The sequence below is a fragment of the Phyllobates terribilis genome, unplaced genomic scaffold (genome assembly GCF_046119375.1).
Source record: "Phyllobates terribilis strain yellow unplaced genomic scaffold, ASM4611937v1 Scaffold_2__4_contigs__length_985480577, whole genome shotgun sequence".
Classification (NCBI taxonomy): Eukaryota; Metazoa; Chordata; class Amphibia; order Anura; family Dendrobatidae; genus Phyllobates; species Phyllobates terribilis.
The window spans coordinates 969,152,240-969,171,398 of NW_027362762.1; the positions used below are offsets into that span (position 1 = coordinate 969,152,240).

At 51.7% G+C, this 19,159-nt stretch overlaps 2 protein-coding genes across 10 annotated transcripts in view; one reads left to right on the forward strand and one right to left on the reverse strand.

Annotated features, from left to right (window-relative positions):
* POLQ (DNA polymerase theta) overlaps window positions 1-10,507 on the forward strand; it is a 34,174-nt gene extending 23,667 nt beyond the window's left edge. The window contains 5 exon segments of the mRNA XM_073669364.1: window positions 358-469; window positions 697-821; window positions 1,407-1,554; window positions 4,630-4,739; window positions 10,145-10,507. Coding sequence (XP_073525465.1) covers window positions 358-469; window positions 697-821; window positions 1,407-1,554; window positions 4,630-4,739; window positions 10,145-10,258 — 609 coding nt within the window. The 3' untranslated portion in view covers window positions 10,259-10,507.
* Window positions 10,508-11,729: 1,222 nt separating this feature from the next.
* Window positions 11,730-19,159, reverse strand: part of STXBP5L (syntaxin binding protein 5L) — a 604,719-nt gene continuing 597,289 nt past the window's right edge. For all 9 annotated transcript variants that reach the window (XM_073668710.1, XM_073668706.1, XM_073668709.1 and 6 more), the window contains 3 exons: window positions 18,666-18,777; window positions 17,169-17,389; window positions 11,730-12,497 (listed from right to left, as the gene is read on the reverse strand). In XM_073668710.1, coding sequence (XP_073524811.1) covers window positions 12,456-12,497; window positions 17,169-17,389; window positions 18,666-18,777 — 375 coding nt within the window. In that variant the 3' untranslated portion in view covers window positions 11,730-12,455. The remainder of the gene's footprint in view (window positions 12,498-17,168; window positions 17,390-18,665; window positions 18,778-19,159) is intronic.

A 19,159-nucleotide genomic window follows, 5' to 3' on the forward strand; every position in this document is an offset into this window, starting at 1 on the left:
GGCGCTCTCTCGTCGGCGCTCTCTCGTCGGCGCTCTCTCGCCGGCTCTCTCGTCGGCTCTCTCGTCGGCTCTCTCGTCGGCTCTCTGCGGCAGCGCCCGGGAGTAACTGCTCTTTTTCCTGTTTGAATCCTGATACATTGTAAGGAAACATCAGCTGAGTGATCAGGACAAGGCCAGGAGGGGGTTTCTACTGAAGTTTATATGAACTGACAGCAAGCAGCGGTTTTGGGAATGGTAACTGACACGCAGAGTCTATGAGGAGTTGCCGGTCGGGCAGCAGCGCTCCGTTTCGCACCGTTCTCTTCCCGGGTTACATCGCGGTTCTTGTCGTTGCTGATTTCTCTTTTCATCTTGTAGATTTGTTACGGGATCATTTATGGAATGGGAGCGAAGTCGCTGAGCGAGCAGATGGGCGTCGGGGAGGAGGACGCCGCCTGCTACATCGAATCATTCAAGACCCGATACACCGGTGAGAGCGGAGATGAGCGGCGCCTGCGGCTTTTCTGCCGCTCATGCAGCGGCCGCCTATTTTGAGTTTTGCCTTCAGTTTGAGTGGGATCCGTCATTGGATTTCAACCTGATAAACCCTTGAGATAAGCGGTGGCCAGATCTGTAGACCCGCTTATCTCCTTCCCCTGCTGCAGTAACGAGCCGTTTTGTGAGGAGCTGCGGTTCCATCGCTCTTTATATTTCCAGGAATTCAGCGGTTTCTGAAGGAGACGGTGAAGAATTGCGCTGCCGGAGGCTTCGTGCAGACCATCCTGGGCCGGCGCCGGTACCTTCCCGCCATCAAGGACGCAAATCACCACGCAAAGGCTCATGTGAGTGCTCCTGCGGTTACGGGGCAGGTTTGCTACAGTGTGTCAGCGCTAACCAGCAGTAGAAGCCTCTGTCCGGTTCTGCACTCGGGGCCGATGGATCGGAGATTACGGGGGAGATTCAGGCCACGACCAGCGCCGTCCGGCCATATAACGAGTCCATGAACGCTCGGCCGGCCCATTGATTGTTAGTCCTCGGAAGCACAAGAGCAGATGTGCTGCCGACCAATGCTGATTTCCACGGAAACAATCAGCTGACTAACTTCCGGTTTTCAGGCCATTGAAGTTTCTTTGGGCCAATTATCGGTAACGAGCGTTCTTCGGATCAGTTATCGTCCGGTGGGAAGGATTCTTGTGATGGGTCTTCAGCCTCTAAACATGAGGATTCTCATTCACTGACAGCAAGCAGACACCTTAGACATGGAGAGGGATTGGAGGCAGCGCTGCCTTCTATTCGGCGGCGATCGATCTTATGACATAGGACCAGACGTCTGCCGCCTCCACCGCGGTTTTACCTGTTATAGAAACAGAGTAATGTGTGAATCTGCGCCATGGGAATGACGGTGCGAGGTGTCGCGTCTGTTTCAGGCTGAGCGCCAGGCTGTGAACACGACCGTGCAGGGGTCCGCGGCCGACATAGTCAAAACTGCCACAGTCAACATCCAGAGCCGCCTGGAGGAGGCCTTCCCCAGCGAGCCCAAGTCCCACGGGCACCGGCCGCTGGCCCGGCTTAAAGGTGAGTGGTCCGGGTATGAACGACGGCCCCTTAAATGTTCCTCTTACAGTACTGGATTTAGTGGGTTAAACACTGGAGTCCGAGCAGTTAATAGAAATGACCTTGAGTCGGGATCGCTGGCGGCTGCCGCTCCGCGGAGTCACGTGATCGGCTGGCGGGTCGCTGCCCATTATGTTTGCTGTCCGCACAGACGCGGTGAATGTGACCGGCGAGAGAAGCGGCTCCTGGTGGATCCATCACTGACGCCGAACCAGAGAGCGGAAATATCCACCGCAGTTTGAAGGAAGTGTCTGACCCCGTATGTCCCAGCCACACTGTGCTATGGCCTGGTATCAGCTGCAGCTCCGCTCAGCCTGGGCCTCCTGGTGCATATACAACAGCAGTGAAGACTGACACACCAGGGTCATGGAGGGTTGGGGGGATTTATACACCATGATCTGAGGGAAGGTGGTGACAACCTCCATGCGATTAAGTCTGTGGCTGTCACCTACACAGGATCCATACTCTGCTGTGCAAAAATTGTCGGCGGGTGGGAAAAATGCTGCAAACAGACGGGAAGATGACATCAGGGCTCCGGGGCCGGATCATCACCCCCAGGACTCCTCCTCATTAAAGATATTGACTGGATGTTGGGGGTCATTGTCTGAGAAATCCCCCAAATTTAATCTGCAGTCGGACAACGACCCCCAGCATCCAGCCAGTGTCATTCATAAGAGGAGTCCTGGGGGTGATGATTCAGCCCTACAGAGCGCTGATCTCCCATCATCCCGTCTGTCTGGGATCACATGAAGAGACAGAAGGATCCGCACCAGCCTCATACACAGACGGTCTGGGGTCAGTCCTCCAAGATGTTTGGGACAATCTCCTCCCGAGATCCTCCATAACCTGTGTACAAGTGATGAGGAGAAGTGATGGAGGTGACGGGCGGTCACCAGATACTGATGATGGAGGCGACGGGCAGTCACCAGATGCTGATGATGGAGGCGACGGGCGGTCACCAGATGCTGATGATGGAGGCGACGGGCGGTCACCAGATGCTGATGATGGAGGCGACGGGCGGTCACCAGATGCTGATGATGGAGGCGACGGGCGGTCACCAGATGCTGATGATGGAGGCGACGGGCGGTCACCAGATGCTGATGATGGAGGCGACGGGCGGTCACCAGATGCTGATGATGGAGGCGACGGGCGGTCACCAGATACTGATGATGGAGGCGACGGGCGGTCACCAGATACTGATGATGGAGGCGACGGGCGATCACCAGATACTGATGATGGAGGCGACGGGCGGTCACCAGATACTGATGATGGAGGCGACGGGCGATCACCAGATACTGATGATGGAGGCGACGGGCGGTCATAAGATACTGATGATGGAGGCGACGGGCGGTCACCAGATACTGATGATGGAGGGGACGGGCGGTCACCAGATACTGATGATGGAGGGGACGGACAGTTACCAAATATTGACGACAAGCGGTCACCAGATACTGGCAATGGGCGGTCACCAGATACTGATGATGGAGGGGACGGACAGTCACCGGATACTGAGGACAGAGGCGACGGGCAGTCACCAGATGCTGACAGGATTTACATTTCTCTTTTCTTCACTCACTTTACATTTTGTTAATTAATAACGGTCAGGAAAATATTGAGAAATGTTGAAGAATTCTTTCTTGCATCCCCTGAAGCCCCTCTCCTATAGTATTTATCCAGAGATGACAATCTACAGTGTCTCCCTGCAAATTATCTCCCCCAGCCAAAATAGCTTACACAAACAAATGCCAGCCTAGAAGTGATACAACCTAATTGAAATGCGAGCATCTTTCTCACTGGCAGACCTAGGGGCTGATTAGATGCAGGCTTGCAGTATTTTGCGTATAGCTGTTGAAGTTTGCTTCTCAAATCTATGGTCTCATCGGCACCGATACGAAATATGGAATAACTGAAGTTCCATAATTCTGATAATAATGGGACCTATATTTTTAGTGGCAGGGTCTGCCAAGGAGCTATATGCTCATTTTTTCGTAGCCAAAAACCCTTCCATGGAGCTGTAGTGCAAAAGCACCAGAATAGCAGACCGCAACGGCGCGATGTGTGGTCTCTAAATGAAGGTAAGATCATAATAATAGAAAATTTGGTATCACTTTTGGGCTTCTGGGATCCTAGAAGTTAGTTTTTTAATAATGACATGGAGGGTTGAGCCAAGCACACATGATGTCAGCACGGGGAGGTGTGGGCAGGTCTCTCTCTTCAGTATAAAATAGTTTGCTGAGGTTGGAGATTCATTTATTGCCAGAGGGGTATAAGGACTATAAGCAACGGATCCTGTTCGATAACCGTCTAATCAAATTAGGTAGCCCCTCCTCCACCTATATTGAATCATCTCAGTGATCGTATAGTAAGTTTCCTCCTTTAATCCTTATTATTTAGTGTAACTGCTTATGTATTTTAATGTCTCTTTGTAAAATCCTTGTATATATATTTTTCCTAAACACTGCCTCCCTTTTGGATTAAATATAAAGTTTAATAGTTCTGTTTCTTGTGTCCTGTAATCATTCCCTCCCCCGAAGTCATACGCTGCCAGAACGCAGGCGTCCGCCCAGGCCTGTGTTATATTTCATTTCTGGACGATGGTGGCAGCAAATAATAATAATCGGGGTATCGTGAAGCTGACAGTGACAGTACGGGGCGTAAACACATATTTCATGCGTTGGAATCCGGAGGTGTGACGCCATGCTCTCACTGGTCGCTTGCCGATACCTCGGTGGAGAGTAGTGGGGACCGTGTGCTCGCGGATCCCTGACGAAATCCGTAACACAGTGACGGCATGGCGAGATATTGTGTGATCTCCCCGGTGTCGTCGCTGTGGAATACCTGACAATAACTATAAACTATTAACCCTTCTAATTCTGGAAGCTTCTGACTTTGCAGCAATTTTTCCACATCTGACAGAAACTTTTGCACAGTTCTGTATGTAATGACGCCGCTGAATTGGGGGATGGAAACAGGACGATGAGGGTCTGGCTGGGGATTTCTGGGGGATTTTAACCTTTTCTTGTATTTTACATTTAGGACAATCTGTAAGAAAAGCAAACCCTTCTACTCCAAGACGCAGCGCCTTCTTTATCCTGCAGCTGCACGATGAGCTGCTGTATGAGGCGGCTGAGGACGATGTCATCCAGGTATCGCTGCCCTATTTATTCCCTGTAGCTCCGCAAGATGCCCGATTACTGCTCCGATGTTCATTGCTGTATTTTATATATACAGTACAGACCAAAAGTTTGGACACACCTTCTCATTTAAAGATTTTTCTGTATTTTCATGACTTTGAAAATTGTACATTCACACTGAACGCATCAAAACTATGAATTACCACATGTGGAATTATATACTTAACAAAAAAGTGTGAAACAACTGAAAATATGTCTTATATTCTAGGTTCTTCACAGTAGCCACCTTTTGCTTTGATGACTGCTTTGCACACTCTTGGCATTCTCTTGATGAGCTTCAAGAGGTAGTCACCGGAAATGGTCTTCCAACAATCTTGAAGGAGTTCCCAGAGATGCTTAGCACTTGTTGGCCCTTTTGCCTTCACTCTGCGGTCCAGCTCACCCCAAACCATCTCGATTGGGTTCAGGTCTGGTGACTGTGGAGGCCAGGTCATCTGGCGTAGCCCCCCATCACTCTCCTTCTTGGTCAAATAGCCCTTACACAGACCTGGAGGTGTTTGGGGTCATTGTCCTGTTGAAAAATAAATGATGGTCCAACTAAACGCAAACCGGATGGAATAGCATGCCGCTGCAAGATGCTGTGGTAGCCATGCTGGTTCAGTATGCCTTCAATTTTGAATAAATCCCCAACAGTGTCACCAGCAAAGCCCCCCCACACCATCACACCTCCTCCTCCATGCTTCACGGTGGGAACCAGGCATGTAGAGTCCATCCGTTCACCTTTTCTGCGTCGCACAAAGACACGGTGGTTGGAACCAAAGATCTCAAATTTGGGCTCTTCAGACCAAAGCACAGATTTCCACTGGTCTAATGTCCATTCCTTGTGTTCTTTAGCCCAAACAAGTCTCTTCTGCTTGTTGCCTGTCCTTAGCAGTGGTTTCCTAGCAGCTATTTTACCATGAAGGCCTGCTGCACAAAGTCTCCTCTTAACAGTTGTTGTAGAGATGTGTCTGCTGCTAGAACTCTGTGTGGCATTGACCTGGTCTCTAATCTGAGCTGCTGTTAACCTGCGATTTCTGAGGCTGGTGACTCGGATAAACTTATCCTCAGAAGCAGAGGTGACTCTTGGTCTTCCTTTCCTGGGGCGGTCCTCATGTGAGCCAGTTTCTTTGTAGCGCTTGATGGTTTTTGCAACTGCACTTGGGGACACTTTCAAAGTTTGCCCAATTTTTCGGACTGACTGACCTTCATTTCTTAAAGTAATGATGGCCACTCGTTTTTCTTTACTTAGCTGCTTTTTTCTTGCCATAATACAAATTCTAACAGTCTATTCAGTAGGACTATCAGCTGTGTATCCACCAGACTTCTGCACAACACAACTGACAGTCCCAACCCCATTTATAAGGCAAGAAATCCCACTTATTAAACCTGAGATGGCACACCTGTGAAGAGAAGACCATTTCCGGTGACTACCTCTTGAAGCTCATCAAGAGAATGCCAAGAGTGTGCAAAGCAGTCATCAAAGCAAAAGGTGGCTACTTTGAAGAACCTAGAATATAAGACATATTTTCAGTTGTTTCACACTTTTTTGTTAAGTATATAATTCCACATGTGGTAATTCATAGTTTTGATGCCTTCAGTGTGAATGTACAATTATCATAGTCATGAAAATACAGAAAAATCTTTAAATGAGAAGGTGTGTCCAAACTTTTGGTCTGTACTGTGTATGCATATATATATATGACCTCTGTCCAACATCTCGCTGTAGTGTAAAATCTCATCATTGCTGCTCTGTGAACTTCCAGATAATCAGACGGGGAAAGGAATATGACATACCGTATTTTGCGGATTATAAGACGCACCCCAAATTTTGGGGAGAAGAATAGGAAAAAATGGGCTGCCGTCCCCTGCGCTGCGGTCCGGTAGGTGTCCGGTGGTGCAGGGGCTCCGCTGTGAATTTGTAAACTCCGGAGCCCAGCACCTTCCATACTGTTACATGTTGTGGTCTCCGGGAAAATGGCCACCGGAAGCAGCGCATGCTCAGATAGAGATCTCAGCACCGAGATCTGAATCGTGCATGCGCCGCCTCTGGCGGCCATTTTCCAGGAGATCGCAACATGTAACAGTATGGAAGGTGCTGGGCTCCGGAGCTTACAAAATGTCCCCCGCACCACCAGACACCTAGCTTGCAGTGCCCTGCGCTGCGGTATCTTCAGACTGCAGCGATCCTGAGACCCCACTCCACCAGCGCCGGTAAGTTCGCATTATAAGACTCAAGCCCATTTGAGGGGGGGGGGGTTCTTATAATCCGAAAAAAATACGGTAATTCAAGAATATGGGCAAAACCTCGACTCACACAGGGCCCCACGCGAGCGCCACCACATCACTGTCATTACACCACGGGGCCCCACGCGAGCGCCGCCACATCACTGTCATTACACCACGGGGCCCCACACATGAGCTCCGCCACATCACTGTCATTACACCACGGGGCTTAATACGAGCTCCACCACATCACTGTCATTACACCACGGGGCTTAATACGAGCTCCACCACATCACTGTCATTACACCACGAGGCTTAATACGAGCTCCACCACATCACTGTCATTACACCACGAGGCTTAATACGAGCTCCGCCACATCACTGTCATTACACCACGAGGCTTAATACGAGCTCCGCCACATCACTGTCATTACACCACGAGGCTTAATACGAGCTCCGCCACATCACTGTCATTACACCACGAGGCTTAACACGAGCTCCGCCACATCACTGTCATTACACCACGGGGCTTAATACGAGCTCCGCCACATCACTGTCATTACACCGCGGGGCCCCACACATGAGCTCCGCCACATCACTGTCATTACACCACGGGGCTTAACACGAGCTCCGCCACATCACTGTCATTACACCACGAGGCTTAATACGAGCTCCACCACATCACTGTCATTACACCACGGGGCTAAATACGAGCTCCGCCACATCACTGTCATTACACCACGAGGCTTAATACGAGCTCCGCCACATCACTGTCATTACACCACGAGGCTTAATACGAGCTCCGCCACATCACTGTCATTACACCACGGGGCTTAACACGAGCTCCGCCACATCACTGTCATTACACCACGAGGCTTAATACGAGCTCCGCCACATCACTGTTATTACACCACGGGGCTTAACACGAGCTCTGCCACATCACTGTCATTACACCACGGGGCCCCACACCGGAGCGCCGCCACATCACTGTCATTACACCACGGGGCTTAACACGAGCTCCGCCACATCACTGTCATTACACCACGGGGCTTAACACGAGCTCCGCCACATCACTGTCATTACACCACGGGGCTAAATACGAGCTCCGCCACATCACTGTTATTACACCATGGGGCCCCACACCTGAGCGCCGCCACATCACTGTCATTACACCGCGGGGCCCCACACCTGAGCGCCGCCACATCACTGTCATTACACCATGGGGCCCCACACCTGAGCGCCGCCACATCACTGTCATTACACCGCGGGGCCCCACACATGAGCTCCGCCACATCACTGTCATTACACCACGGGGCTTAATACGAGCTCCGCCACATCACTGTCATTACACCACGGGGCTTAATACGAGCTCCACCACATCACTGTTATTACACCACGGGGCTTAACACGAGCTCCGCCACATCACTGTCATTACACCACGGGGCTTAATACGAGCTCCGCCACATCACTGTCATTACACCACGGGGCTTAATACGAGCTCCGCCACATCACTGTCATTACACCACGGGGCTTAACACGAGCTCCGCCACATCACTGTCATTACACCGCGGGGCCCCACACATGAGCTCCGCCACATCACTGTCATTACACCACGGGGCTTAATACGAGCTCCACCACATCACTGTCATTACACCACGGGGCTTAACACGAGCTCCGCCACATCACTGTCATTACACCACGAGGCTTAATACGAGCGCCGCCACATCACTGTCATTACACCACGAGGCTTAACACGAGCTCCGCCACATCACTGTCATTACACCACGGGGCTTAATACGAGCTCCGCCACATCACTGTCATTACACCACGGGGCTTAACACGAGCTCCGCCACATCACTGTCATTACACCGCGGGGCCCCACACATGAGCTCCGCCACATCACTGTCATTACACCACGGGGCTTAATACGAGCTCCGCCACATCACTGTCATTACACCACGGGGCTTAACACGAGCTCCGCCACATCACTGTCATTACACCGCGGGGCCCCACACATGAGCTCCGCCACATCACTGTCATTACACCACGGGGCTTAATACGAGCTCCACCACATCACTGTCATTACACCACGGGGCTTAACACGAGCTCCGCCACATCACTGTCATTACACCACGAGGCTTAATACGAGCGCCGCCACATCACTGTCATTACACCACGAGGCTTAACACGAGCTCCGCCACATCACTGTCATTACACCACGGGGCTTAACACGAGCTCCACCACATCACTGTCATTACACCACGAGGCTTAATACGAGCTCCGCCACATCACTGTCATTACACCACGGGGCTTAACACGAGCGCCGCCACATCACTGTCATTACACCACGAGGCTTAACACGAGCTCCGCCACATCACTGTTATTACACCACGGGGCTTAACACGAGCTCCACCACATCACTGTCATTACACCACGGGGCTTAATACGAGCTCCGCCACATCACTGTCATTACACCACGGGGCTTAACACGAGCTCCTCCACATCACTGTCATTACACCACGGGGCTTAACACGAGCTCCACCACATCACTGTCATTACACCACGAGGCTTAATACGAGCTCCGCCACATCACTGTTATTACACCACGGGGCTTAACACGAGCTCCACCACATCACTGTCATTACACCACGGGGCTTAATACGAGCTCCGCCACATCACTGTCATTACACCACGGGGCTTAACACGAGCTCCTCCACATCACTGTCATTACACCACGGGGCTTAATACGAGCTCCGCCACATCACTGTCATTACACCACGAGGCTTAATACGAGCTCCGCCACATCACTGTTATTACACCACGGGGCTTAACACGAGCTCCTCCACATCACTGTCATTACACCACGAGGCTTAATACGAGCTCCGCCACATCACTGTCATTACACCACGAGGCTTAATACGAGCTCCGCCACATCACTGTCATTACACCACGGGGCCCCATAGATCAGCGCTGCTGCGTTCGTTATTACTTCCCGAGCCCCCACAGATGAGTGCCGGCATGTCAGTCATGACATCTGCTTCTGGATTATCAGCTGGCGGAGTAAAGGATTTCCTCTGCTTCCAGCTCGGGGTCTTCATGACAAGATGGCGCAGAGTCCGGTGACCTCATTATGACGTTTCGTTTTCCCGCAGGTGGCGCAGATTATAAAAAACGAGATGGAAAATGCGGTGCGGCTGTCAGTGAGTCTGAAGGTGAAAGTGAAGTTCGGGCCCAGCTGGGGCGACCTGCAGGACTGTGACCTGTAGACGCGACCTCGACCTGCAGGACTGTGACCTGTAGACGCGACCTCGACCTGCAGGACTGCGACCTGTGGACGCGACCTCGACCTGCAGGACTGCGACCTGTAGACGCGACCTCGACCTGTAGACGCGACCTCGACCTGCAGGACTGCGACCTGTAGACGCGACCTCGACCTGTAGATGCGACCTGTAGACGCGACCTCGACCTGTAGACGCGACCTCGGCCCGGAGCCGAATCCTGGAAGGAAAATACTTAAAGTCGTCACATGATTCATAATATGATTTTTTAAGTGATTTTGCCCTTGTGGGAGGAGTCAGGACGGCGCTACTGCAATAAGGCGGAGCCTATCCTGCCGCGCCTCTTTTTATCCTTGTAATCTGTAATAATAATATAATGGTGCAGTGATGATGTCATAACTCTTGTCTCTGCCCGTAGGCGCCTACCGTCGGCTCATCCCTACAGGCCTGGACTAAGGTGATGTGAGGGGTGGCTGATCTGGTGTTATAGGGCCCCCAGCAGCACAGAGCATTTCAGGAGAGGGACGTGCAGATCTATAGAAAGGCTGCATTGCTTCTGGGACATTGCAACCTAGCAACAGATCTGCTCCAGCCTCTGCTGAAATACTCTGTGCTTCTGGGACCCATTTATTCCTTTATGTAAACCAGTTTTTGGGGGTGGTCATAGACGACGCTTTCCATAGTGTAAGGAGCTCTGCAGCACAGAGCATTTCAGCAGAGTCTAGGCTGAGAAATGTTTAGGGGAATTAACAAGCTCCTCTCCCTCCACAGCAGCACAGAGTATTTTGAGAAAGGAATGGGCTGATCTTGTGGGAGATCCTGCAGCGCAGAGTATTTCAGGGGGGGTGTGCTGTTGCATTTCCTGTTGTGGAGGTTGGTTTTCGGACGGGATGTGAGGGGGATTAATGACCGCAGTAAGAGATGTGACAATGGGGGTTTTGTCCCCCCCCGGTTTCCTCCCGGTCCGGCTGCCTCCATCGTCTCGTTATTGCTCCTGGCTGCGGCGTCTTCTGTCCTGTCACATAAAGTAATGACAGCGCCGAGACGGTGATATTAATAATGGGCCTATAAATAGTCTGTCTGGTGCGGGGGGCGCGATGCTCTGCGCTCGTCTCCCCGTCATTCTCTATTAGCTGCACTGCTGATCATGGCAGCAGCACCGGGCCGCGCCGGACGCTTCATCCCGTCACTATCGCTACTCAGATCCGTCTTCTGCGGGATCTAATGGGGGCGGCCGCTGAGGGTTATAATCCACAGATCATGAGCCTCATGTGACAGAAGAGCGGTAATCGTACGCGTAATGTGACCGTCATGGTGGTGACATTATTGAGGGGCCGTCCATGCGGCCATCACAGAATATTCTGCTTCGTGCTGAGACTCCCTCCTGCGAGGGTGGGAGAAGGAGCTGTGTGCTATGATGGTGTTCGGGGAGTAAATGAGGCACGGGGCGGCTCCGGGGTCGGGATGTCAAATTACACTTTATTTCAAACACAGAACATTTTGCTTTTCAGTTGTAGAACTATTCTACTGACAGAACCGGGCGAGTGACGACCGCTGCAGCCGCTCTGAGACCTCCGCCCCCGATCATGTACAAGTTGTGGGGTGCGGATGGCGCAGCCCAGCGTCACGTAGATAATTTCTCTCTTTATACATCTGTACAGCTCTGTGCGCGGCCGCTGGTCTCCGCTCCTGTCGTCCTCGTCCAGGGAACATGGCGATTCTAAGTGCAGCGAAGACAAAGCTGGAAGATAAAACAGCGAGAAGGAGGCGCACACAGAAAGACTCGCCCGCTACGACCCCGGGAACGTCCTGCCTCTGCTATCACCCTGTGGGGTCCACGGCATGCGTCTCTTCTGGTCATGCATATTCGGATTTGACGTGTTCTGCGCAGAGTCGCCGCCGCGAGTGCAGGGAATTACAGCTGAGATTTTACAGGACACAGATTTTTTTTTTTTTTTCAGAAAACACTTTAAAAAAAAAAAAAAAAAAGTAGTCATGCCCTCCGGAGAATGTAGGAAGAGAAGTCTTTGTGCAGTCCCGTGTGTCCGTCCAGTGGTTCCCCCCACCACTAGAGGGGGCTGCACACTGTTGTTGGAGAATGCTGGAGTTTAGCCATCGATTAATGGGTCGGTGCACTGTCCCGGATCAGCTGACAGCACCGACTCCAAAACTGGTACCACCGACTCTAAAACTGGTACCACTTCTTATCCTTGCATTTCAGCATCAGCTGCGAAAAGAGAACAAAACCATCAGGTCTGGTATCTCGGGGGCAGAGGAGCTCCCTGCACGATGTAGCTGAGCTGGACGGCTCCGCGCACAGGTGAGCTGTGAACTGGTAGTAAGACACAACTAAATTACAGCCACATATGAAACCGGATCTGAATTTTTCATATTGAACTGGCCCACCATATAACAATGGCTGCAGAGCGGAATAGAAGGGTTTGTTTTTACCTATTCATTGCAGAGATATTAGCAAAGTATTTGACACGTAATGAGTTAACTTTACAGCTAGTTTTCACTGGGGGCGTGTACTTCTGCTCTCTGTATGATGTTGACCAATCATATGTTAGCAGCAATAGAGCAGAAAAAAACGCCCCCAGCATAGCTTAGGTTTTTTTGTCAGATGTAAGGAGAGGGGGGATGGGTAATACAGCAGAGCTGACAGTGCTGGGAGAGGAGCAGAGCCGACGGTGCTGGGAGAGGAGCAGAGCCGACAGTGCTACGAGACGAGCAGAGCTGACAGTGCTGGGAGAGGAGCGGAACCGACGGTGCCGGGAGAGGAGCGGAGCTGACGGTGCTGGGAGAGAAGAGGAGCGGAGCTGACGGTGCTGGGAGAGGAGAGGAGCGGAGCTGACGGTGCCGGGAGAGGAGCGGAGCCGACGGTGCCGGGAGAGGAGCGGAGCCGACGGTGCCGGGAGAGGAGCGGAGCCGACGGTGCCGGGAGAGGAGCGGAGCCGACGGTGCCGGGAGAGGAGCGGAGCCGACGGTGCCGGGAGAGGAGCGGAGCCGACGGTGCCGGGAGAGGAGCGGAGCCGACGGTGCCGGGAGAGGAGCGGAGCCGACGGTGCTACGAGACGAGCGGAGCCGACGGTGCCGGGAGAGGAGCGGAGCTGATAGAAGGGTTTGTAATGTGGCACAGCTAAACTCACAACTTACATCTCAAACAAAACTGAAGCTATGGTGGGGGCGTGACCTTTTCCTACTGTGTTGCTGCCCGCTTGTGATTGGTCACCATCATACAGAGAGAAGTACACCCCCCCAGTGTAAACTGTCTGATAACACCCACTGGGACTCAAGAAACATTAACTCATTAAGTGCCAAATACTTTGATTGCTAATATCTCCAGAAAGGTGAAAATTAAAAAAAAAAAAAAAAAGACCAAGGTTATTAGAGGATTGGGGGGTCTGCAATACCAAGACAGGTTATTAGAGGACTGGGGGGTCTGCAATACCAAGACAGGTTATTAGAGGACTGGGGGGTCTGCAACACCAAGACAGGTTATTAGAGGACTGGGGGGTCTGCAATACCAAGACAGGTTATTAGAGGACTGGGGGGTCTGCAATACCAAGACAGGTTATTAGAGGACTGGGGGGTCTGCAATACCAAGACAGGTTATTAGAGGACGGGGGGTCTGCAACACCAAGACAGGTTATTAGAGGACTGGGGGGTCTGCAATACCAAGACAGGTTATTAGAGGACGGGGGGTCTGCAACACCAAGACAGGTTATTAGAGGACGGGGGGTCTGCAACACCAAGACAGGTTATTAGAGGACTGGGGGGTCTGCAATACCAAGGCAGGTTATTAGAGGACTGGGGGGTCTGCAATACCAAGACAGGTTATTAGAGGACGGGGGGTCTGCAACACCAAGACAGGTTATTAGAGGACTGGGGGGTCTGCAATACCAAGACAGGTTATTAGAGGACTGGGGGGTCTGCAATACCAAGGCAGGTTATTAGAGGACTGGGGGGTCTGCAATACCAAGACAGGTTATTAGAGGATGGGGGGTCTGCAACACCAAGACAGGTTATTAGAGGACTGGGGGGTCTGCAATACCAAGACAGGTTATTAGAGGACTGGGGGGTCTGCAATACCAAGGCAGGTTATTAGAGGACTGGGGGGTCTGCAATACCAAGACAGGTTATTAGAGGACTGGGGGGGTCTGCAATACCAAGACAGGTTATTAGAGGACTGGGGGGTCTGCAATACCAAGACAGGTTATTAGAGGACTGGGGGGTCTGCAATACCAAGACAGGTTATTAGAGGACTGGGGGGTCTGCAATACCAAGGCAGGTTATTAGAGGACTGGGGGGTCTGCAATACCAAGACAGGTTATTAGAGGACTGGGGGGGTCTGCAATACCAAGGCAGGTTATTAGAGGACTGGGGGGTCTGCAATACCAAGACAGGTTATTAGAGGACTGGGGGGGTCTGCAATACCAAGACAGGTTATTAGAGGACTGGGGGGTCTGCAATACCAAGACAGGTTATTAGAGGACTGGGGGGTCTGCAATACCAAGACAGGTTATTAGAGGACTGGGGGGTCTGCAATACCAAGACAGGTTATTACACTTGGGGTTATTTATTGTGGAAAAACGAAGGCTTAGGGGTGATCTTATTACTATGTACAAGTATATGAGGGGAAAGTACAAAGACCTTTCTACTGATCTTTTTACTCTGAGGCCAGAGACGGGGACAAGGGGGCATCTTCTACATCTGGAGGAAAGAAGGTTTAATCATAATCACAGACGCGGATTCTTTACTGTAAGAGCAGTGAGACTATGGAGCTCTCTGCCGCATGATGTGTAATGAGGGATTCACTAGTAACATTTAAGAAGGGCCTGGATGCCTTTCTGGAAAGTATAATATTACAGGTTATAAATAATAGATTCCTTGATAGGGCGTTGATCCAGGGAACTAGTCTGATTGTCGTATGGAGTCGGGAAGGAATTTTTTCCCCCAATGTGGAGCTTAGTGTTTGCCACGTGGTTTTTTTTGCCTTCCTCTGGATCAACATGTTAGGCTATGGGGTGAACTAGATGGACTTAGTTTTTTAAGATTGAAGTAAGACTATGTAAGGCTGTGTGCCCACGATGTGTTTTTTAAACGTTTCCGCAGTGGCAATTCCGCTGCAGAAACGCTTACAAAACGCATGATAGAAGGTCTGCCATGTTCCCCAATGATAATCCGCTGTGCTGTGCACATGCTGCGGAAATTTCCTCTGCGGATTATCATTGCGGAAAAAAACGCAGCACTACCAATTATTTTGCGGAAGTGCTGCGTTTTCGCTGCCATTGACTTGCATTAGATCACATGGAATCCGCATCACTGGATCTGTAGATGCGGAATCCATGCGTTTCAATGTGCGGATGGTACCCGGACAGGAGACTCTCCTCTGGACCCGGGTACCATAGAAACTGTAAAAAAAGAATAAAATAAAAAATAAACATTATACTTACCTTCTGATGGCCCCCGGTGTGCTTGTCCCGGCTTGCCGGCAGATTGCGGTGCACTGAAGGACCTGCGCTGATGTCATTTAGTCATGTGACGGCAGGTCCTTCAGTGCAGTGTACCGTGAGCTGCCGGCAAGCCGAGACGGAGCGAAGCAAGACTGCGGGGGCCATCAGAAGGTAAGTATAGATTTATTTTATTTTTCTATTTTTTGACATTCTTTAAGGTCACAGTATATAAATCCATGCCGGTTGCTGGTTGCCGGTTGCATGGATTTATATAGTGTGACCAAGTTGTCAAGCACTTTCCAAGTGATGCTAAAATCTCTTGACAACCCGCATGTGGAAATGCAAGTGAAGAACGCTTCACATCCGCATGTCCCTGGCAGGAAAAACGCACGGACAATCTGCACGGACCATCTGCACGGACCATCTGCACGGACCATCTGCACGGACCATCTGCACGGACCATCTGCACGGACAATCTGCACGTGTTTTCTCTGCCAGGGAGAAGCAGAAACGCTCAGGAAAGATCCGCAGCATTTCTGCATGGTGGGCACGTAGCCTTACTATGTTTTACTCTGCTCTGTAGTCACTATTACATGGTGTGTCCAACTCAACATGAAGAATTTGGTCAAAGGTCCTATTTAAAAGGGATGTCCATGGTCCAATACAAACCATGGCTTGTTTCACCCAGAAACATGACATTTGTTCTCGCAGCTTGTGGACGGTAGTTGGAGATAATTCTCAGGGCCTCAGTCCAGCGGCCGTGTCCGTATTCTGTGGCCTCCAGATGGGAGCCCTGCAACTCACCTCCACCTGCTGGCATCTCTCCTGATTAGTAAGCCCGGCACGATGTCATACATGTGTCACAATGATGTCATCACGCCAGCCTATAAATTCGATGAGGTGCTGGAGCTGCCGGCCGCTCGGAGGAGGGTCGCAGGCTCCTTTCTGGCAGCCACGGGCTACAGATGGGACCGGGCAGAGAAGCCATTTGCTCATCTCGTGGCAATGGTCCTGGAAGAAAGCAGCCATGTTCTTCTCATTCTGGACGACCCCTATAATCCAGGCCACTGCCCCTTAGTAAGGCTCCTTCTCGCACCATATAGAGCAGTTTTCGGATACATCTCTGCTTAGTGGCTTGTAATTTAGTTCTGTCCCTGCTGTAATCATCACTTCATGTACTGACTGAATGCTGATACACAGCAGCAAATGAGAACAAGCAAAGCTGCAGTGTAAAGCATGGACGAGCAGGGTAATGACCTCAGCCTCCATAATCCATCTAGTTTAATAAATGACCATAATGTTGCCTTAATGGAGTAGAGCTACAGCGTAAAGCATGGGGGAAGAGCCGGACCTCTGATGAGACGAAGGGGATCTCGGACAATGTCGCTGCGCCCACCACCAGGCCTCATGGCTGACGGCAGTGCAGGCGGGTGGTCTCTTACCTCATGGGCATGTTTGGAGAAAGCTTCGGCACTTGACAGCATGCGCTCCGTCTTGTCCTCCAGCTCGCCCAGACGCTGCCCTCGCTCATCCAGGGCTTGGCGGACTCTATTCAGATCTCCCACCACGCCGGTCGCCGCTCCCTTCACGCCCTCCACACTTCGTTGCCCAGGAATGTGCTCGGCCAGATAGCGGGAGCCGATGCCGGCTGTCGCTTGTCCAACTGAGGCAAAGAACCTTGTCAGTGTGGACGATGGAGTAGTAGTCTTAGTGTGAGCGGCTCATATACGACTTGTCTACCACAATACAGACATGGACTTAGATGTGAACGGCCCGAGAGCTTTTATTCCAACAATGCACTGCACTCCGGACAGAAGGATTGTGACTGTCTCATCCTCTGGTCACATCCAGAGCTGCATTCACAATTCTGTTATCAATAGGAGCCTGTTGGCACCGTACAGACACAGAGGTTCACAGGCTCGTGCGGTCAGTAATTCAGCACTGAATCAGCAGGGGTCAGGATAGACGAGGGCACCGGTCCGGAGTACCGACAATGGGGGCAGAGTATAGCCAAGAACAAGACTGGATCTAAAGCAGCACCCATGATTGTACATGGCCTACAGCCTGGCACCCATGGCTACAGTTTGCCCCTTGGCTGCCACTGTGATTTGGCCCCATCCTTGCAACATGGTTACAGTTTGCCCAATGATTACCACTGTCCTCTTCACCGGCACAATGACATTTGGCATCATTGTTACTGTTTGTGCCATGACTTTAGTTGGCACCTTGGCTGACACAAGCTATAGGTTGGCACCTTGGCTGGCCCTGACTATAGTTGGCACCTTAGCTTGCACTGGCTATAGGCTGGCACCTTGGCTTGCACTGGCTATAGGTTGACACCTTGGCTGGCCCTGACTATAGCTGGCACCTTGGCTGGCCCTGACTATAGGTTGGCACCATGGCTGGCACTGGCTATAGGTTGGCACCTTGGCTGGCCCTGACTATAGTTGGCACCTTGGCTGACACTGGCTATAGGCTGGCACCTTGGCTGACACTGGCTATAGGTTGGCACCTTGGCTGACACTGGCTATAGGTCGGCACCTTGGCAGGCACTGGCTATAGGTTGGCACCTTGGTTGGCCCTGACTATAGCTGGCACCTTGGCTGGCCCTGACTATAGGTTGGCACCATGGCTGGCACTGGCTATAGGTTGGCACCTTGGCTGGCCCTAACTATAGTTGGCACCTTGGCTGACACTGGCTATAGGCTGGCACCTTGGCTGACACTGGCTATAATTCGGCACCTTGGCTGACACTGGCTATAGGCTGGCACCTTGGCTGACACTGGCTATAGGTCGGCACCTTGGCTGGCCCTGACTATAGATGGCATCTTGGCTGGTACTGCCTATAGTTGGCACCTTGGCTGGCAATGGCTATATGTCGGCACCTTGGCTGGCACTGGCTATAGGTTGGCACTGACTGTAGTGGCAATGATACGTACACAGCTCCTCTCGGTCCAGTGTTTGGCCACTTCCACCGAACAGTCCTTTCAGGAAGCCTCTGTTCTGGGCCTCAGGGGTCTCCACCATTGAGAAGAGGTCTCCGAGGGTCTCCTAAGTGAGAGAAGAGTGAGAAAGCTCAGCGGATACCAGCCTGAAGATCAGGACCACACTGCATTATATAATAGTACCGCCCTCCCAAGTGTAACCCAACTTCCCCCCGAGAGTAGCCCATCCCTGATATCTTAGGCCCATCCCTGAGTATAGCCCCACCCCCGGAGCATAGCTCATCCCTCGGACTATAGACCCTCCTACAGAGCATAGCCCATCCCTCGGAATATATTCCCTCCAAGAGAGCATAGCCCATCCCCCAGAGCATAGCCCATCCCCCAGAGCATAGCCCATCCCCCAGAGCATAGCGCTTCCCCAAGATCATAGCCCATCCCCCAGGGCGTAGACCATCCCTCGGAGTATAGCCACTCATACAGAGCATAGC